A 19,749-nucleotide genomic window follows, 5' to 3' on the forward strand; every position below is an offset into this window, starting at 1 on the left:
CGTGGGCTCAGAGCACAAGCTCAGTAGTTGTGGCGTGTGGGATCTTCATGGACCAGGGATCGAACCTGTGTCCCCTGCAGTAGCAGGCAGATTCTTAACCGCTGCGCCACGAGGGAAGCCCCAGGCATAAAAACTGAAGACAAGTAACCCATGGTGAGAATGTGAATGGTCAAGGGTCAAGTGTGTGAAGCCACAGGGCCCTGGCAAAACAGTGTGACAATGTAGGTTTGAGGAGAACTCTTGGAAGTCTCAATCAAACTTTAAAATCTAACGTTTACAATAATGTTTACAATGTTTACGACGTTCTATGCAATATTACTTATAATGGGAAAGAAACTTTTAGAACTTTAGGAAATAATCCTACTAAGAAAAATAATGTAACTGCTAATAAAGTCAATCTTTAAATGCTGACATGGAAAAAAAATCCATGATGTACTGTTATGTAGGTGGAAAATGAGTCACAAAATGATTAGCATGGTATGATCCTTCTTATGGTTAAAAACAAACAAACAAACAAAAACAAAAGCTAAGGGAGTGGGGACTTTAAATTGAGAGCAAGAGAGAGAGACAGGAATCCAAGGAAAAGACATCTTTTTTTTTTTTTTTATGCGGTACGCGGGCCTCTCACTGCTGTGGCCTCTCCCATTGCGGAGCACAGGCTTCAGACACACAGGCTCAACGGCCATGGCTCACGGGCCCAGCCACTCTGCGGCATGTGGGATCTTCCCAGACCGGGGCACGAACCCACGTCCCCTGCACCAGCAGGTGGACTCTCAACCACTGCGCCACCAGGGAAGCCCAAGACAGCTATTTGATTGCCTGATATACTCACAGAACAGCCTTATTAAGAAAAAAATATCCCAAACTGACCAAGAGGACAACTGCCTGTCCTTTCAAGGATATTTAGTTTTCTAGAAGAATATATCATTGCTTTATTTTGCTATTTATTGTTAATAAAGACCTCAGTCTATGTGAAGTTCATGTAACTTGCGTCTAGTAGAGATGCAAATGATTTCTGTTCAGTAAAAAAAAGATAACCCCAAAGGTGGTAGTTTATTGCCGTGTGGAACATTAGCTAGCAATTCTATCCTAACATCCTTTATAAAATTGCCTACAAAGAGCAGCTCCTCAACTGTTCTTGGAACCGGCATTACCACCTTGCTGAGTTGAATGACTGCAGTCATTCGACTTTGACTTATGTTCATTCTAATTTGTATGAATCATGTTTTAAATATTTTTTGAAAATTGTACTTCGACCGGCTGGAAGCAGGGGCTCCATGTCCCACCCTTGCAGTGCCTTGAGCCTGTGTCCCTTCTTCCCTCATTGCCGGGTCCTCTTCCAGCCTCCTCTCTACCTTTGTGCGCCCCTGCTTCTCTCCACCATCCATGCTGGACTTCCCAGAGGCCTTGGACCACTACACAGGGAGGATGGGGAACAGATCACGCCCCCACCGAGAAAACGCTGAGGGTAGGGATGGAGGCCACAGGCGCAGAAATGGAGAGAGGACTAGGCTGGCACGGGAGGACACGTAGTGGCTCAGGGTCCGCTCCCGAGAGTGGTTTACGGGACCTCCCCCTCCAGGGCTGGGCGTGGACGGCGGCGGAGCAGAGGAGGTGGGAGGGGTCGGCGTCACCGGGAGGAGCCAAAGGCAGACGCGGTTGCGGAGAAGCGGAGGCCCGCCGAGGCCACAGCGAAAGGAGCTGCGGTTAGACTGCGGGCCGTGGGGTCGCGCAGCGCCGGGGGAGACGCCAGTTAGGCACAGGCCACTGGGGCCCCAGCCTCGCGCACAAGGGTCCCCACGGAAGCGCCCGCCCCGACGGCTGTCAATCCCCGCAACCCCGCCTCGTGCCCTGCGACACCTCGGACCCCTCGACTGCAGGTCAGGCGCAAGTACAGGGTGCGTGTGGCCACCGGCTCCTTCCTGGGCTCGGGAACCTGAGACAACGTGTCGGTGAGCCTGGTGGGACCCGCGGGCGAGAGCCCGGCCCTGCGCCTGGACGACCTGGGGAAGGACTCCAGCCGCGGCGCGGTGAGTGCGGTCCTTCTCCCTCCCCACCACCAAGAGGAGGACTTCGAGGTGACGTCCCCCTCAGGACGTGGGCCCAGTGCTGCTGCTGCACGTGCACAAGGCGCCCCGGCGCTGCCCTGCCCCCTCGGGCCCTTAGCCCCGGAAGCCTGGTTCTGCCGCCGGTTCCAGCGCACCCCGCCCCAGGGCGCCCCCCTCGGCTTCCCCTGCTACCGGTGGCTGGAGGGATCGGGGAGCCTGGTGCTGCGGGAGGGGACAGGTGAGAGGCGGACGGGCTGGGGTCGAGGGAGGCTAGTGTGGTCTTGGGCCAGGGGAGGGCACAGGTGCGCTGGCGTGGCCACTGGGTGGGAGGAGGGGGAGGGGCTGATGGGAAAAGACCGGGATTGTGAAGCGAAGGCGAGAGAAGGCAGCTGGGGCCCCATAGAGCAGGGGCATGGAAATGGCTAGCACCCCCTTCTCTTCCCTCCAGCTCTGCTCTTTGACCCCCCACTGGCCTCAGCTGTGGAGCTGGGCTCAACGACTGGGAGGGGGCAGACTGCAGCTAGCTGAGGGAGGATCTGCCTTCGATCGGAGCAGGAGGGGCAGGGGCTTCTCCATCCCTCAAGGAAGAGGTAGAAGAGACAGAGAGGCCAGTGGCAGGCTGATGCGCCAGTCCAGAGCTGTCCCACCCCAGGCCTAAGGTGAGAAGGGGGAGAGGCTGGGGTGCTGAGGATTGGGGCCAGGTCCCCCTCTTAACTTCTTCCCTCCCCCAGCCAAAGTCATCTGGCAGGACAGCCACCCTCTGCTCTACGCCAGCACCAGGCAGAGAGAACGGAAAGGCAGCAGAAATACCAGTGAGCAGCCCAGGGGGACTTGAGGCTGGCAGCCCCTAGAATCCCCACTTCTTAGTTTTCTGGCGACAGAGGGGCTCCTCGCTCCTGCTTGCTGAGGTCAGCTGAGCCTCAGATCTGACCAAGAACAGCACACATGTGAGGAGCCCCAAGTCCAGGGATGGGCCCCCCTCCTGAGCTTCCAGTCCCAAAGCCCTCCGTGCACAAACAGGCCCAGGAGCCCAGCCCCTGTTACCCCTTCCAGTCCCGAAGGGTGTGGTCCAGCCACGAGCGCCTCACTGCCCTCTCCACCTCTGCCCTTTACAAGTGGAATGAGTGTTTCCCGGGAATACCCCACTGGCTGGATGCTGAAAACCTCAAGGAGCTTGATCCCAACCTGCGCTGCTTAGTCACCAAAGAAATCAACCAGAACGTCTGCTTCATCTCCCCGTGAGCCTGCCTGCCTGACCCAAGACCTTCCGGACATCACCCCGTTTCCCTCCCAGGCCCTCCCATTCTGTCTTTCTGCAGGAACATCGCCCTGAAGCTGAAGGGGCTGCTGGACAGCCAGCGGCCCTAGAAGAGCCTGGACGAAATCCAACGCACCTTCATCTTCCCCAAATCACCCGTGTCAGGTCTGGGCTGGGAGGGCGAGGAGGCTGCAGCGGGGCCAGAGGGTCTGGAGGGGTCACTGTGTAGGACTGAGAGCCAGGGGGCTAGAATGAGAACATTCTGGAAATCACGGGACTCATCCTGCACTGCTGCCCGTTCTCTCCCTGTTCCTCACGGAACCTCCTTTGTGCCATGAGAAGGCACAATTTTTGTCACCTGGGGGGAGGTTGGCCTCTGTGTGGGAAGAACTGGTCATGGGGGCTGAGGGACCCAGGGAGGATGCCCGTCCCAAATGTCCTCCCTTGGGATGGGCTAAGGCCCACTGTTCTCAGAGCCATTCTCACCCATCAGGGCTTCAGCAAGAAAGGCCAGCAAGTAAGTTCTAAGAACTCCACTGCTTTGTCAAGGCAAGTGCGAACACTTCCCAGCCACCTCCTCCATCTTCACCATCTCTGACAGGCTGCAACCTCTGTCCTGTGGGTCTGTTTGCTGGTCATCCCCCTCCTCTGACTTCATAACTACATCTTCAAACTGTCCCCAACCCTGAGTTGTTTTGAACAACTGGAAACACCCGTCCCATGAATATCCTTAGCCATTAGGAAAAAACACCCAAAGCAGAATTCAACTTGCCACCTACTTGGTTGGGGCCTTGTGCCTTGCATGCAGGCTTGAAAACCAAACTAAGTCAAAGGATTCAGGAGTTGCCACTCTGCAGTATCCATGTCACCCTGGGCTCACTGTGGGTTCCAAACCATACAAGTTGAAGCCACTAGCACTGGTGCCACACCCCAAGGTGATGACAACTCTTTTCTTTTTTTTTTTTTTTGCAGTACACGGGCCTCTCACTGTTGTGGCCCCTCCCGCTGCGGAGCACAGGCTCCAGATGCACAGGCTCAGCGGCCATGGCTCACGGGCCCAGCCGCTCCACGGCATGTGGGATCCTCCTGGACCGGGGCACGAACCTGTGTCCCCTGCCTCGGCAGGCGGACTCCCAACCACTGCGCTACCAGGGAAGCCCCGACAACTCTTTTCTGAATGATCATTCTGGTTTAAAAACTTAGCCAGGCTGTCCTGTAGCAAAGGTGCAAGAGAATAGGACGTGGGCCTGGTGAGTTTTAATTTTAACAGGGAATTCGAAGGACCCCCATAGTTCAGAAGCCAAAACGGATGGGCTATAAGGATGGGCACTGCTGGTATCCAGCATTCTTCAGTCTTCTGTTTTTCTCACATTCTACTCAAATCCCAAATGCAGTCAGTGCACATCACAGAGCACCCGAGGCTTCCCCAGAAGTGGGTGGGGCTGAAGGAGTGGGTGACTGCTCAGGCAGAACCCCAATTCTGATCCCTTGTTTTCTGAGAAACTTCTCACTAGTAGAGTCATCCATCTAGTTGGGGTGGGGAAAAAGAGCATCCAGAAGTGACACTGCTGGGAAGCTGGAGATCCGGGTCCTCAGAGCCGTGGTAGTGTTGGAGGCAGGGGACTTGGGTCCCTGGGCACCAGGATGACCCTCTCCACACCCACCCCCTGCAGAGTACGTGTTTGAGCACTGGTAGGAGGACACTTTCTTTGCCCACTAGTTCCTGAATGGCCTCAACCTGGTCCTGATCTGACGCCGTCACCACCTCCCAAAGAACTTCCCTGTCACTGATGCCATGGTGACTCCTGTGCTGGGCCCTGGGAGCAGTCTTCAGGCTGAGCTAGAGGTGAGGAGTGCAGGGGTCCAGCCAACCTTCCCTCCCCTCCCAGTGCCTTCAGGAGCCCCGAGGCCCTGGCTCGCAGTCCCCCAGACCCCTGCTCTTCCACGTAGCCTGGCTGCCCCTCACCCCCTCCCACTCCTCTCCCGGCTAGCTCAGCCAGCCCTCTGAGTCAAAGCCTCCTGCTCATCACTGGAGGGAGGGGCACTGTTCTGCGAGGGGCAAAGACTGAGGGGGCAGGGCCCAGTGTGGAATGCTGTCTCCTGGTGCTTGGCCAGGCTCCCTGCATTTGGCAGGACCCCACAGCTCAGAATTTCGATTGTCATGGTTACTGAGGATGCCTTCCAGCTGGTCAGCTAAGCGCTCCCCAGAGCTGCCATGTCCCCCCTCTCTGGGCTACTGGTATGAGAGGTGCCCTAACCCCAGGAGTGCGCCTTCCGCATCCCAAGGTCCCGTCCTCCAGCAGGGCTCCCTCCTCTCCCTGTCTGTCCTTGAAGCTCCGGGCTGGCCACAGCAGAAGCACCTCCAACTCTCAGGCAGGGGTCTCTTTTTTTGGAACCAGAAGGCGGCCCTGGGCTGGAATGCCCCACTGGCTCCAGGGAATGAGGTTCCTTTAAGTTACATACTTGCGGATGCAGAGTAATTCCTCCTTCCTCCCTCCGCTTCCCAGGACTGCACAGGGCTGCTCCCTATCTAGCCCTCCTTCCCATCCTCTCCTCCCCTAGAGGGTCTCTCCGTACCCGGTGGACCACGCCATCCTCTCAGGCCTCTGCCCCGGCATCATTAATGGGCAGCCCCATCTTGTGGCTGCCCCCCAGCCCTGCTGTGCCAGCGCCCTGGTGGCCCCTGCTGCCCTCCCCTTGCAGGTCAACAAGGCAGAGCCCTGGGAGGGATGGGGGGTATATCGTCTGCTCAGGATGACTGAAAAGTTTTCCCCTCCTGATGCTGCTTCACTGGCATTAACTCATTTAATCCTCAGAGCAACCCAATGAGAAAGGGATTATTATCATCAACCTTACTTTACAGATAAAGAACCTGAGTCACAAAGTGGTTAATTAACGTTCCCAGGGACACACAGCTAGTAAGGGAGCTGACCATGTGATTTGGCCGCATGGACATGGTGATGGGTCACACTTTCTGCACCCAGTTTCTGCCTGACACCCCCCTCCCCTGTGCCCCCGACCCCAGCTCTCTCAGACACCTGGCCCAGACAGCCCCATCTTCCTGCCCAGTGACTTGGCTGTGGACTAGCTCCTGGCCTGGGTGCAACATTCAGAGTTCCTCGTGCACGAAATGGTCACACATCTGCTTCGAACCCACTTTGTGATGGAGGGCTTTTCTGTCTCTGGGCCGTGGCAGCTGCCCATGTGCCACCCCATCTTCAAGGTAAGGAGGACCCCTCCTCTCAGTGCCTGGAGCCATGGGGGACCTGGGGCTGCCTCATCTAACCTTGGACTCTGGTTCTCCCCAGCTCCTCATTCCTCATTTCCGCTACACCTTCCACACCAACATCCAGGCCTGCGCTGGGCTCTTTGCACCAGGAAAGCTCATCGACCAGGTCAGGGCGCTGCCTGGGATCCTGGTAGTTGACAGAGGGGGTCAGGAAGGGGCTGAGGTTTGGTCCTGAGCCCCTTGCTCCTGGCAGCGTGGGGCTCTCTGCTCATTACCGGTGACATCACTGGGACGGGTGGACAGCCTGGAGCTGATGGCCAAAGGGCTGGAGGCTGTCACCTACTGCTCCCTCTGCCTGCCCCACCAACTGGCTGACTGAGAAGTTCAGGACCTTGTCCACTACTACTACTGAGACGATGCGCTCTGGATCTGGGCAGCCACAGAGAGGTGAAGCTCCCCGGGGCCTGAGGGCTCCAGGCCTCACCCTCGGCTACATCTCTCTTGGCTTGGTCTTCAACTTCCTCCCGCCTTCTCCCCAAACACACTGCTGTCTCGCAGCCCTGTCGTGTCTCCTCTTCTTCCTTCCCAGCTGTGTGACTTTGGGCAAGTCAGTTAACCTCTCTGTGTCTGTTTCTTCATCTGAAAACGGGGCTGACAAGAGACCTACCTCAAAGGTTATTATCAGGATTAAATGTAAAGCCCTTAGCCCGGATCTCAGGTGAATAGGACATGCTCTTTGAGCATTAACCATTATTATTATTCCCCCCAGAGACAGCCTCCATGTCTCTAGGCCTTCCTTCTAAATCTCCCTCGCCGGAGACTTCCTTGGGACATACCTCTGGCCTCCACCCTGGTGGCCAGTTGTTCTCGATGTCTGGCCCCCTTGTGGGTCCCCATCCCTGCCCTTATCCAGCATAACGACCTTCCTCGGGCACTGGGCTCTGTGATAGCTCTGCTCATGAGCCTCATGTGGCTCCATTTTTTGTCACATGGAATGAAAGTTTCACATAGCGTCTCATCCCTGGAGTCTGCCCCCTTCCCACTCTTCTTTCTCAGCTTACATGGAACCTAGGGAGGCCAGGCACCCCAATTCTCCCTCTCTCCCTATCCAAACACTGCCCCTTCCTCAAGCCCAGCTCATGCCTACCTCCCCTTGAAGTCCTCAGGGACTCCCCGCAACAGCCACCCATAGCTGGAGCTGCCTGTGTCGGAACTCTGCTTAGCAATGGACCATGAGCCCTGCCGTGGCTGGGGCTGGATGCCGTGGTGAGCAAGGCAGGCCCAGATCTGCCTTTTGGGAACCAGTGGGGGAGATGGACCCCACCAGCCCAGTCCCAACACAGAGGGGCCTGGTGTCTAATCCTTCTCTGTGGCTTGATGTGGCCCAGAAGACTGGAATGCCAGTGCCTGCGGGGCCCGCAAGCAGGAAAGAGGGTGGACAGAGACTGTGGCCAGTGGACAACTCAGGCTTGCCGGATGACGACAATGGCAACCCAGCTATGACTACAGCCAGAGCTTTAGATTGTTCGAGAGAAACCAGTCATTTTCTAATATTTCAATGTTCGCCATGGATTCAACTTGAAACAGAAACAAACAAAAAACCTTGGTAGCTAATCAGAACACATCTGCAAACCAACCGTGACTCTCAGGCCCCTGGTGGAGACCAAGGCCTCTAGGTTTGAAGCTTAGCTGGGCGGTTCATACAATGTGTAGTCAGCCATTTTCCTTCTCTGGCCTCCGTTTCCTCCTTTTGGGGCAGCAGGTCTCAGTGGCCTCGTCCAACCCACACCCCTGGGCAGCACAGGCTCCCAGCTGTTAGTCACCACGTACTCCTGGACCCCCAGCTCGGTGTCCAATGTTGGCATCTACTACCCCGACAGCTGTGCCATGAGCAGGGACTTGGCGCTGCAGGCCTGGGTCAGGGAGATCTTCCAGGAGGGATTTCTAAGCCGAGTGAGCTCAGGTGAGGTGTCCATCCGTGTCTGCCACCCTGGAGACCCCACTTCCCCAGGGCAGCAGGCCTCGGGTTTCAGCTCTGTTCCCTCCTCCCCATCCCCATCCAGGGGTCCCTTCCAGCCTGGACAGCCGCGCTGGCCTCATCGAGTATCTCACCGTGACCATCTTCAGCTGCTCAGCCTAACATGCTGCCGTCAGCAGTGGCCAGGTAAGGCTGTCCCAGACTTCGGGGGCACAAGCCAGGTCATGGGAGAAGCGGGCCTAGCCGGAGCACTGGCAGCCCTGTGCCTACCGAGTTTGCGGGGGTCAGTTTGATTTCAGTTCCTGGATGCCTAACACTCCCCCAACCATGCGGCTCCCCGCACCCCCCCCCACCTCCCTCCAAAGGCCAGACAAGCCTGGTGGCCTCACTCCCTGAGGTCAACACCACGTGCCATGCCCTTGTGCTCTTCTGGGGCATCAGTGATGAAACCAAGGACACTGTGAGGAAGGCCCAGGGTGGGGGTGGGGTGAGGAAGGGCTCCTGGGGACAGTGGGTTACTTGGCGGGGGCACTTAGCAGGCTGGGCTCCTCGGTGGGCAGGGCCTGGAGTGACGTAGCTGCTGGGGTTGTGGTTTAGGGCTCCTAGTCGGTGGAAATTAGCATGGTCTGTGTCTCAGAGGGATCATGGCTTGGGAGGTCTGGGTAGGCTGGGTTTAGGGTGGTCTTTTGCCTGAATGGATGGGTGGTTTATGTTTCAAGTTGGATGGGTCTTGGGTGGTCGAGGTTCCTAGGTGGGTGGGGCTTGGGTGGTGGTCTGTGTCCTTGGGTGAATTTTCTGGTGGTCTGGGTCCCAGGGGACTTAAGGTGGATCAGAATCGCTTTGGGTTGAAAGATGGGGCCGAGGCATTGTGGGGTAGGGGTCCCAGACTTCTCTCCTGCTGTCCCCAGCGGCCGGCGCCTGGGCACCTACCCAGGTGAGCGCTTCACCGAGGAGGCCCCTAGGAAGAGACCTGTCGTCTTCCAGAGCCACCTGGTCCAGATCTCCCGGGACATCCGGAGCGGAACCGGCGCCTGGCGCTGCCCTGTGCGTACTTGGACCCGGCGGCAGTGGTGGAGAACAGCATCGCCGTGTGAGCGCACTGCGCGACCCAACCCCGGCGTGCACCCGGCAGCAGCACCAGCCCGGCCGGCCGGCGCCCCCAGGAAATGCCGGCCTGTGCGCACAGACAGAGCCAGCGCTCGTGTTTGAAGTGATTTTACTGGAAAACAGGCGGGTGCAGGGCGGAAAGCCGAGTCGAGAAGGGCCGTCCTAGATAGAAATGCTGTTCTCAATCAGCACGGGGTCCAGGTAGTAGTAGGGGATGGGGAGGCACTTGTTGCGCTGGTGGATGTTGTGTGAGATCTGGGCCAGGCGCTGGCGGAAGGTCTCCGTGCTCCTCCGCGGGGCCTCCTCCACGAAGTGGATGTCGGGGAAGTGGCCCAGGGGCCGCTGCAGGCGCAGAACCAGGCAGCTGGGACGGAGCGCCCCCTCCCGCCCCCCTCCCCCATCCTTCCCCTTCAGCAGCCTCTCTCCCTGCCTCCTGCCCTTGACACCCCCTCTCCCACTGTCGGCCCCCCAGATCCCAGCCTCCTGCCTATGCTCAGAGGTTCCCCAGCCCCACCTGCACCCCAAGGCCCCAGGGCACCTTGTTGTCGGGCTCCCAGCTGAGTATCCAAAGCACCAATAGGATGATGCATGTGGTCTTCACATCCGGCAACGTGTCCAGGAAGGTCTCCAGCGTGGTCAGCCCCTTTGGCCTGTAGTGGTGGGTTCTGCGTGGATGACGGGAAGTTGGGCATCCAGGCGGTGAACTCCAGCTGGAGGAGGGGTTTCAGGTCAGGGAGCATCCCGAGACTCTCGGGTTTCAGTTGAGGCTGGGATTCAAGCTGGGACTCTGGTTGAGACAGGTCAGAGCTGGACTGGGGATTATGGCTGAGGTTGAGTTTGAGGTTGGGGCTGGGACTAAGGTTAGGTCTGGGCCTGGGGCGGGGGCTGGTGAGCACAGGTACCTGCCCTGTGTTGACAGCTGCGTGTTTGGCAGAGCAGGTGTAGATGACGATGGTGACACATTGGATTAGCTCAGGCACGGTTCGCAAGCACGTGGGGAAGCCTGGGGCAGGGGTAAGGTGGGGGGAGGGGTAAGGCCCAGGCAACATCAGTCCGGCCCGGGCCTGCAGAGGGCATGGCCAAGCCCAGCTCACCCTGTCCTTCCAACACTCCAAGCTGCCCTCATCCTGTCTGTTTGGCCCTCCTTTGGCCACAACCCCACCACCACCACCACCAAGGGGGCCTCAGCTGGCCTTGGCCAGATGTCCTTGTGGGCTGCTCCAAGCTTGCTTCTCTTTCCTGAGCTCCACCTGAGCACCTAGCCCTGGTTGCCATGGTGACCCCAGGTTCCAAATGCCCAACACGTTCAAACCAGACCCATCATCTTCCTCCCCAAACTGCTCCTCCTTCCAGACCCCCAGCTCAGGAATGACACACACCATCCACCTAGCTGTGGAAGCCCGAAACCTAGGAGTCACCCTTGGACCCTCCCTCCCCCCACTCCATCCCCACCGCCAAACCCAAACCAGTCACCAGGTTCTGTCATTTCTGTCTCCCAGCTAGCTCTGGAATTCTCTTCATCCCCCACCCAGTCCCCGCTCAGGTCAGGTCCCTGTCATCTCCCTCCTGGACACCACAGCAGCTTCCCAAACTGTCGCCTGACTTGCCAGTGCAGTCTGACATCCCACCGTGCCCATCTGATCTCCTCAGACACCCTCTGGATTCAGAGTAATTCTAAACTCCTTCACCAGACTGCACACCCCCAGCCCCTGCTCCTGGCTTCAGCCTTATCCCCCCAGAGGCTGCCCAGCTCCCACCCTAAACCCCAGCTGCAGGGACCTGTAAGCAGTCCCAGAACCCACTGTGCTCACTCTGGCTTTCGGGCCTTTCCACATGCTGCTCCCAGCCAGAGCTCTCCGACACCACCTCTGTCATCACCCGGCTGACCTCCCATCCCGCAGATCTTAGCTAGGTCTTAGCTTGCTGCTACCCTCCCCCACTCTCTACCCACCAGCCCTCCCCAGGTTGGGGTAGGTGCCTCCCCTGGGCTCCTACGGCCCCTCCCCGGCTTCCCCACAAACTGCACCAATCCTGCTATAGTGTGACTGCCCGTTTATAGTGCGCGGACCACCCCCAGAGACTATGATCAACTCGAGGGCAGCACCTTCAACGTCTCATTCCCTTTTGCCTCCTCAGTAACCAGTACAGTGTCTGTCACATCGTAGATGCTCAGTAAATATTTGCTGAGCCGGTGCCCAAGTGGCATGTCTTCAGGATGCTCTCCCCACGCCCCCTCCTGCCAGCTCCCCCGCCTCCGGTACACGCTGCCCTGACCTGTTGGAGCTCATGCCCCACTTCTCAGCCCACAAAGGTTTGTTTCTGAGGTGGGAGACTGGGACCCCTCCAGGTCTCTACAGAGATGACCCACGGCCCCTGAGCTCAGACAGGGACCCACGGCAGCCATGCTTTCTTCCCCAACCTCTCCGAGATGCCACTGCTCCAGGGGCCGGGGAAGAGCCCTGTCGAAATCCTAGGGCTATGATTTGGCCTCCTTCAGCCCACCACGAGACTTGCTCCAGCCCAGCCTGGGAGGCCCAGCCTGCAGCCCTGGGTCCTTGCTGGGTGCCCGGGTGCCCAGGCCCATACCTGAGCTCGCACGCCCTAGTAGGCACTCCTTAAATATCCCCTGCCCCCAGGACTGCAATTCCGAGTCACCCTCTACAGCTGCATCGCACGGGTAATAGTAGGTGATGATCTCTGACACATACCTGACCAGGGGACAGGGCCTCAGTTTGAACCCTCCCTGCCCTCCCCCCTCGTGCTCCTCCCACCTCCCTCAGGATGCCCCAGGCCTGTGGGTGGGCAGAGGTGGCGAGGGTAGCTTAGCAAGGTCACAAAACACTCAGAACACTGCTAATAAGGGTCAGGTGAGGCCCACGGGCAGCTTAGAGCCCAGACAGGGTCTGGCCGGCAGAGCAGGCTGGGGCCGAAGCAGCGAAGGTTCCCATGAGGGCTCCCGAGGCCCTACCCAGAGCGTGACCGACACACAGGCTCCAGACCTTATCCCCAAGCCCCTGGATGGCACCCCAGGTCCTTAGAAGCTCCCCAGTCCCCTTCCAACATACAGGGTGTCCACCTTGAGTGCCACCCACTGCTGCCCTGACCTCACCTCTCCAGTGCACCCCACACTGCCAAGCTGTCCTCACGGTAATAATATCCCGGCAGGTCCTGAACCCCATGTTTCACGAAGTCATTGGGGAGATAGAGGTCATCATAGGTGATCTCGGCCAGAGCCCACACCATCACCTCGGCAGAACCCGCCAGGCCCAGGGACGTGCTCTGTTAGGGACAAGGCAGACCCTGGAGCCACAGGGTCCCTGCAAGTCCTTCATAGAGGTCCCTTGGCCCAAGCCCATACCTTGTAGAGGGGGTGGCACATGGGAAGCTGCCTCAGCATGGCCAGGCAGAAGGCCTCAGCAATGCGGTGGGTCTCCAGCAGGTGGGTGATGGCCTCGTGACAGTGGAACTTGGCATAGTGCACCCACGTCTTGGCCGTCAGCCAGTCCCACTCGGAGTCACTGGGCAGGAAGATAGGGCAGTCAGGCCCTGGGGTCTGGCTGAGCTGGGGGTGGGGAAGGAGGAAGGGTTAGGTGAGAGCAGAGACTCACATACATGAGGGCCCCCACTACAGGAGGGAGGCAGGGGGAGTCCAGGGGGTAAAAACTCCACCCCCTATACTCCAGTCCCTCTGGTCCCCTGAGCACACCAGGGCCTTTCTCCCTCCTTACATCTGCTGCTGTTCCCTCTGCCTGTAGTACCTTCTGCCATCCCTTTCTCTACCTGACAGCTCCCACTCATTCTACAGGAGCCAGCCCAAAAGCTGCCTCCTCGAAGAAGCCTTCCTTATCTCAACCCCATGGCCACCACATTCAGCTGTGCAGGTTGTGCACTGCACAAGGGGTTACGGGGTCGCTGAAATCTAGTTGACACTGTTCCACTAACGAGCCAGGAGCATCAGGGCTTGGCTGATCCCCACTCCCACCCGAGGGGTACCTTTTTCTAATTTAGACGTGATCCCACTGGAGACCTCTGGGAAGGAAGCACCCCAGTTTCCCTTCCTGCCAGACCAGACTCTCAAGGCAGCAGCTAAGTTTGATTAGCACAGTTTTTCTAGCAGAGGTCTGGTCCACAGCAGGCATTGGTTTTTCAAGTGGATGGATAAATGGAGTCAAAGAGACAAGCTTGAGCCACCAAGCACATTCCCATCTGGTCACCTCTGTGCATGTAGACACAGCATGCACACTCTACACCCTGGGGCTTACACATGAGTACACCCACACGGACCCGGCTTCATGCAGCATGGGCATACAAGTGGCAGCACACAGATTTACACATGGTGGACCCTGAGGGACTCAGCCCAATGAGTACAGCCACAGCCATACACCAGGCTTCCCACTAGCCACACCCACAGATACAGACGCACATGAACATACTCTCAGATGTGCACGCAGGGACACACTCACATGGGCGCACATGCTTACACACAGATGTGCACACAGCCACAATCCTTCACAAATAGGTGCACACACACACACGGGCTGACCCACTGACCATACACTCACACAGATAGGGGTATACAAGTACACGCACAGGCCACAGTCACATAAGTACACACACATAGTCATGCCCACACAGAGGCTCACCCACTGGCAACAGTCACACAGCCACCCCAGGCCTGCACTCCAGGCACCTGGATGGGGATGGGCATCAGGTTCCCTTCCGGGCCAAAGTGCAGCAGGCAGAGCGGGGCGCAGTGGTACTGCCTCTGGCCGTTGAGTTCAATGCTGGGAATGCCCTCCATGATGCAGTAGTCTGCCAGGTAAATGTTCCCCTTCTGGAGGGGAGCCCCGATGGGTGGGCAGGTAGGCACCCAACACACAGCACCCATGCCTTGGGTGCAGGGTGCCCTGGCTCCCAGGTGCTGGCGTTGGCCAGGACCCGAGTGGGGGATGCGGGCGGGGGTGGGGCTCTACAGAGGCCTAACTGCGGAGAGACACGGATGCCAGGAGGGGAGGGAGGCAGCGAGGCGGTGGGGGTCAACTAGGGAGCAGGCCTCACCTCCAGCTCCGCTCACAGGCCCGTTCCCTCGCCCAGGAATGGGGCCACCATGTCGCCTGTGACGGGGAACTTGTCTAGGATCCGCGTGCAGCGGCGGAGCAAGCCTGGGTTGATGCCATTGACGTACTGGTACCCAAAGAAGCTGTCCTCTGCCCAGTGCTCCGCCACGTACTCTGGGGGGACAGTGCGGGGGCGTCACCACTCGACACGCTCCCCCCCCCCAGGGACAGAGAGGCCCCAGAGGTTAGAATGGCCAGGAAGGCAGAGGCCCGGGAAGGAGGAAGACAATGGACATCCGAGTAGACTCGGGGAGGAAAACCAAGCCCCCCAGACTCGGGTTGAGCAGCCGGAGGCGCCCAGGGCGACGTTTTCCGAGGAGCCGCCAGAGGGCGCGCTCGCCCGTGCGAATTCCTGCCTCAGGTTCAATGCACGGCTCCCATCCCACTGCCCCGCGCGGGGGTCCTGCCTCCTGCACGCGGCTCGAGTACCTCCCGCCCGAGATCAACCCGCTCCCCCGTGCTCGATTCTGGATGCCGCACCCCATACCGAAGACGACAGGCTTGTTGGCAGGGAAAATTTTCTTGATATGCTTCAGTCTCTTCCACGACCGTTTGCAGTCCACTAGGCCGCGGAGTTTGAACCCCAGTGCCCTAGGACAGGGGATTCGAGGGGGGAGGCCGTCAGAGAGGCTGTCGACTGCTGCCCCACCCCCCAGGGTCTCTTGGTGGGGGGGCCTCAGGGCCTCCCAGTGGCAAAGCTCAAGGCCTTTCTATGTCTAGATCTGAGTGTCACCCCTCAGGTTCCTTAGGCCCGTCTTTTCAGCTCCCTCTGCCCTCCTGGCCGTTGTAACCTCTGGGGCTGTGGTGGAGGCGGGCATGGAGCAGGGGGAGAGGGACAGCCCTCCCCCCCCCGCCCCTCACACACACTTACATGGGGCTCAAGCGGATAAAGAAGGAGGCCGTCTTGATGAAGGAGTAGCGGAGATTTGAGTTCAGGAACATGGTGGCCTTAATGTTGATGAGAATCGGGAATCCCGGGATGTAGCCAGTCCACCTGTGGGGAGGAGTGCAGGGCTGGGGCTGGGCATCTGAGGTCCGGGGCGGGGGGAGGGGGCAGAGTGCAGGTGTCAGCCACAGGAGGGACGCCAGTGCAGCCTCAGGTCCTTACTCAGGGAGGTTAGGGTTTCGCGGGACAGGAGGGCGGTAGCTGGGGATGTGCACGTAGTTGGGCGGGCCTGGAACAAAGACCCAGCTGCAAAAGAAGCGGAGACGGTGGGCCTTGATGGCCACACACCATCCCAGGGCACAGGAGGCAAAGCCATCACTGGCCCCCTGACCTCCCACAGTCCCTGCCGCCCTCCCCTCACTGGTAGAAGTCCTGCTTGGCTCTGATCTCCTCCTTTCGGTGCTCCAGAAGGATCAGGATTGTGTCGTCCGCTGTTGTCTTTCCTGTAGGGACACCAAGGAGGAGGATCAAGGTCTGACCCCGCCCCCACCTGCCCCTGCCCGCTTCAGGGATCAGAATTCAGCTTCTCTCCCCAGGGTCAGCTCCGGGTGTGGGCGGGCATGGCCAAGGACTGGGGAGGCTTACCCTGGGAGAGAGAGAGTGTATCTCCTCCCAAAAACTCAGACAAAAGGATCATGGACCACCCTCCCCCTGCCCCGCTCTACCCCTGGGCTCTGCTGCAGGGAAGTCCCTCTTCTAGACCCACCGAAACATTAATACCCAACAGTTATTTAGCACTTACTAGGTACCAGGCACTTTCTAAACACTTATATCAATAATTTAACCTGCACAAGAACAACATTATAAGGCAGGGGACTAGTATTATAGGCCCACAATCCAATCTCCACAATTCTAAAATCCGAAAGGTCTAGAAATCGTTTTGGGGTTTTTTTTTTCACAAGGTAGGCACAAATTCCTTAGCTGACGAAACCTCTAAATTTACCTGAGGCTATGGGCAGTCTTTATTTAGCTCACTCGGTAAAACTACTCAGAGTTTTTGCTGCAAAAATATTAGTATATTTGATCAGGGAGTGCCCTGGTGGATGTATCATGTAAAACATGGTGTGCGTTGAGTGTATATAGAATATATATACGTGTATGAAGATACATATATGTACAGTACTGTACAGCCAATTGTGTTAGTTGGGTACCTAGACTAAATTTACTGGAATTAGGAACAAATTGGACTTATGGACGTGCTCTCGGAACACAACTCGTTAGTATGTAGGGGACTTACTGTATAAAGTATAGGGGAGCAAATTTAGATATAGAGTAGCCAGGCAAGAGCTCTCTAGAAGGGGACTTTTGAGTAAAGGTATAAAGTGTGGTCGACTCCTTCCAACCACAGGGCCTTTGCACATACTGTTCCCTCTCCACCTCTTAGACCTGGTTAATGTTTCCTCTTCCTTCAGATCTTAGCTTGATAATTGCTTCATCAAGAAAGACCAAGTTTAACTCTTAATGGCTCCCAGAGCACTGTAGTTAACATCTTTGACAGATATCTTTCTTTCCCACTAGATTAGACTGTCTGTAATTTGGTTTGGTTTTCTCCCCACCTCCAGGCACAGTACCTGGTAACTGGGAGATTCTCAAAACATGGGTTAGTGTTGAGGACAAGATCAGGGTTGGGAACTGAATCAATGATGGGATTGGAATTAGGATGAATATTCGGTAAGGATGAGGTGAGGGGTAGGAAGTGACATGAGGGCGGGGAATGCCTTAAGGGGATGGAGGCAGGACAGAGAAGAGGCTGGGGATGAAGGTCATGCACATGCTCTGTGACTGGCAGAGCTGTCTCATTTGCCTGGTCACAGTACTCTCACGGGCTGTCAGGCCGGTCAGGCCTGCCCTCCTGGGCTCTGCTCAGCCACCCTGATGACCCTTGGGTGATGCTAGGAACTTGATGATTCAAATTTGCATCTTAAGATGAAAATTTACCCAGCCTCCTGCCTTCTAGCCACTCCCCTTCTCTTGAGACTGTGCCCCCAGGGGGCTGCTAAGGCTCTGTAAGGAGCAGGGCCAGTGGAGGGGGGAATTGAGGCTCAGAGGTTTGGGAAACTGCACCTCCAGGCCCCTCTGGGATGCTGGGTCCAGGAGGAGCAGGGGTGAGAGGCCCAGCCTTAACCTTCTAATCCAGCAGTAACATCACTCTGTGGGGGTGGGAAGGAGGCAGGGGCACACAGGAAGCCTGGAGGGGATTGTGAGAGGGGATTTGGGAGAAACAGGGGAGGGAGGTGATGGTGTAGAAGAGTTTGGGCGCCATTTTCCAAATCACAATCCACTCTCAATAGGTGTCCCCCAGCCAACCCCTCTGTCCCCAAAAAAGTAGGAGTGGTGGCTCTGGGTTTGATCAGGGCTCAAGTCTGGAGTGGAAATTAGGTTCCCAAGGGAAACAGATGGAGATGGGGATGTGGACGTGGCCGGGGACATGGATGGGATTAGGCATGAGGATGTAGATGGAGCACTCCCCAGTTACAACCAAAATGTGGATGCGTGACTCTGGGTAGGCGCTCACTGGGCTGAAGAACTGGTTCTCCTTGACCAGGGGTGGACCCGGAGAGCAGGAGAGCCCCCAGGGAAGGATGTGAGCTCGCTGGGCTGAGCCCTCACTGCTGGGGCACCCACCCCACCCCCACCTTGCCCCACCCTGAGCTCTGCAAGGCAGGGGAGCAACCCCTGGACCCCCCCGTCCCCCAAGACAGAGGGAAAACAATCAGATTGGGTCACTTCCCTACTGTAAGCCAGAGCTTAAAACCGTGTTTCCCTTAGAATCAAATCCAAGGACTCAACTGTGGACTATAGGATCGTGCATGACCCAGCTTCCGTCCACCCCTGGGTCACCTATTGCAGCCACTCGGGCCTCGAACGCACACCCTTCAGGGCCCTTGCACTTGCCCTGTCCTTGTTTGTAACACATTTCCCCCAAGTCTCAACTCAACTGTCACCTCCTCAGAGTGACCTTCCCTGATCACCACACCTAATGCTCCCCCCCCAGGTCATGCTAACACACCACCTGGTTTCATCTCCTGACTGCACTTGCAACCATCTGAAAGGATTTATCTGTTTATGTGTTTGTTTATGTGGTTTTTGTCTGCCCCCATAAGCCAGTTGAAGTAGGGATCATGCCAGGGGAATTCACAGCCGTGTCTTCCACATACTGTCTAGGGAGACAGGAGCCATGAAGCAAGCAGGTCCCAGAACGTCAGTGCTGGACGTGACTTTCCCGGTCTTCACGTTCCTCCCGTTTATCTGACAAATCTGGGCCACTGAGGCTGAGGGACTCAGAAAGAGGGCTGGTATCTTCTCTTTACACCATACCAGCTGCCCTCCAGACTGACGGAAAAGCACAGAGGGGTCCAGAGTGCAAGCTGAGGGACGCCACCTGTCTGACAAGGCTGGAGCTTTACATGGGCCCCCTCCCCACATCCTGTCCCCAGAGGTGTCCAGAGCCCACATAGAATCCTACGTGTGGCCAGGTGTGTCTCCCCAGTAAATCTCCCTCCAAGCTGGCTTTCTGGGGAAACAGATTCCAACGATCCCCCCTGGTTCCACCCTCTCTGGCTCTGGGACATTTGCAGATGAGGCATGTCTTCTAATGCTAACTTTGGTGCAGGCCAAGGAGTGTCCGTCCTCTTGGAAAGACAAGCTAGCTGACTGTTCCCAGACATCCTTCCCGCGTATCCTGGTCCTGCTGTTCTAAGTGAAAGCCCAGGTTTAAGGGGATGGCACATCCAACCTCTGCTATAGTTCTTATAGCCACAAGGGGGCGCCGTTGGGTATGTCTTATTCCTTGATTATGTTCAGAGGCGAGCAGAAACTGGTGATTTTGGCTAAATTCTTAGGTTGGAATCTGCAGGTGAGACATCCCCAAACACGCCTCTTCATGCACAATGCCATGGGGATCCTATTCTCCCAGTATCACATGTTCAGGAAGTGAAAATACGATCTTTGGCAGAGCCAGAGTCTGCCCCACGTCCACTCCCCAAAGACACTGTGACCAGGTTGGTTGGGTACAAAATTTGACTCAGGAGGCAGAAGAGGTAAGGGGGGCTAGATCTGAAGTCTA

At 57.3% G+C, this 19,749-nt stretch overlaps 1 protein-coding gene across 1 annotated transcript; it reads right to left on the reverse strand.

The window, feature by feature from the left end:
- Positions 1–9,782: 9,782 nt before the first annotated feature.
- Positions 9,783–16,320, reverse strand: ALOX12B (arachidonate 12-lipoxygenase, 12R type; the record flags this gene model as incomplete). The annotated part of the gene is given in 16 exon segments (XM_081218621.1): positions 9,783–9,962; positions 10,159–10,266; positions 10,268–10,330; positions 10,523–10,623; positions 12,207–12,328; positions 12,730–12,895; positions 12,898–12,970; positions 12,973–13,182; positions 14,311–14,454; positions 14,679–14,690; positions 14,694–14,851; positions 15,225–15,328; positions 15,609–15,731; positions 15,846–15,929; positions 16,045–16,126; positions 16,269–16,320. Coding segments are annotated over 16 exon segments (1,782 nt in total).
- Positions 16,321–19,749: the final 3,429 nt, after the last annotated feature.

This window comes from Mesoplodon bidens (assembly GCF_964165515.1).
Source record: "Mesoplodon bidens genome assembly, chromosome: 19".
Classification (NCBI taxonomy): Eukaryota; Metazoa; Chordata; class Mammalia; order Artiodactyla; family Ziphiidae; genus Mesoplodon; species Mesoplodon bidens.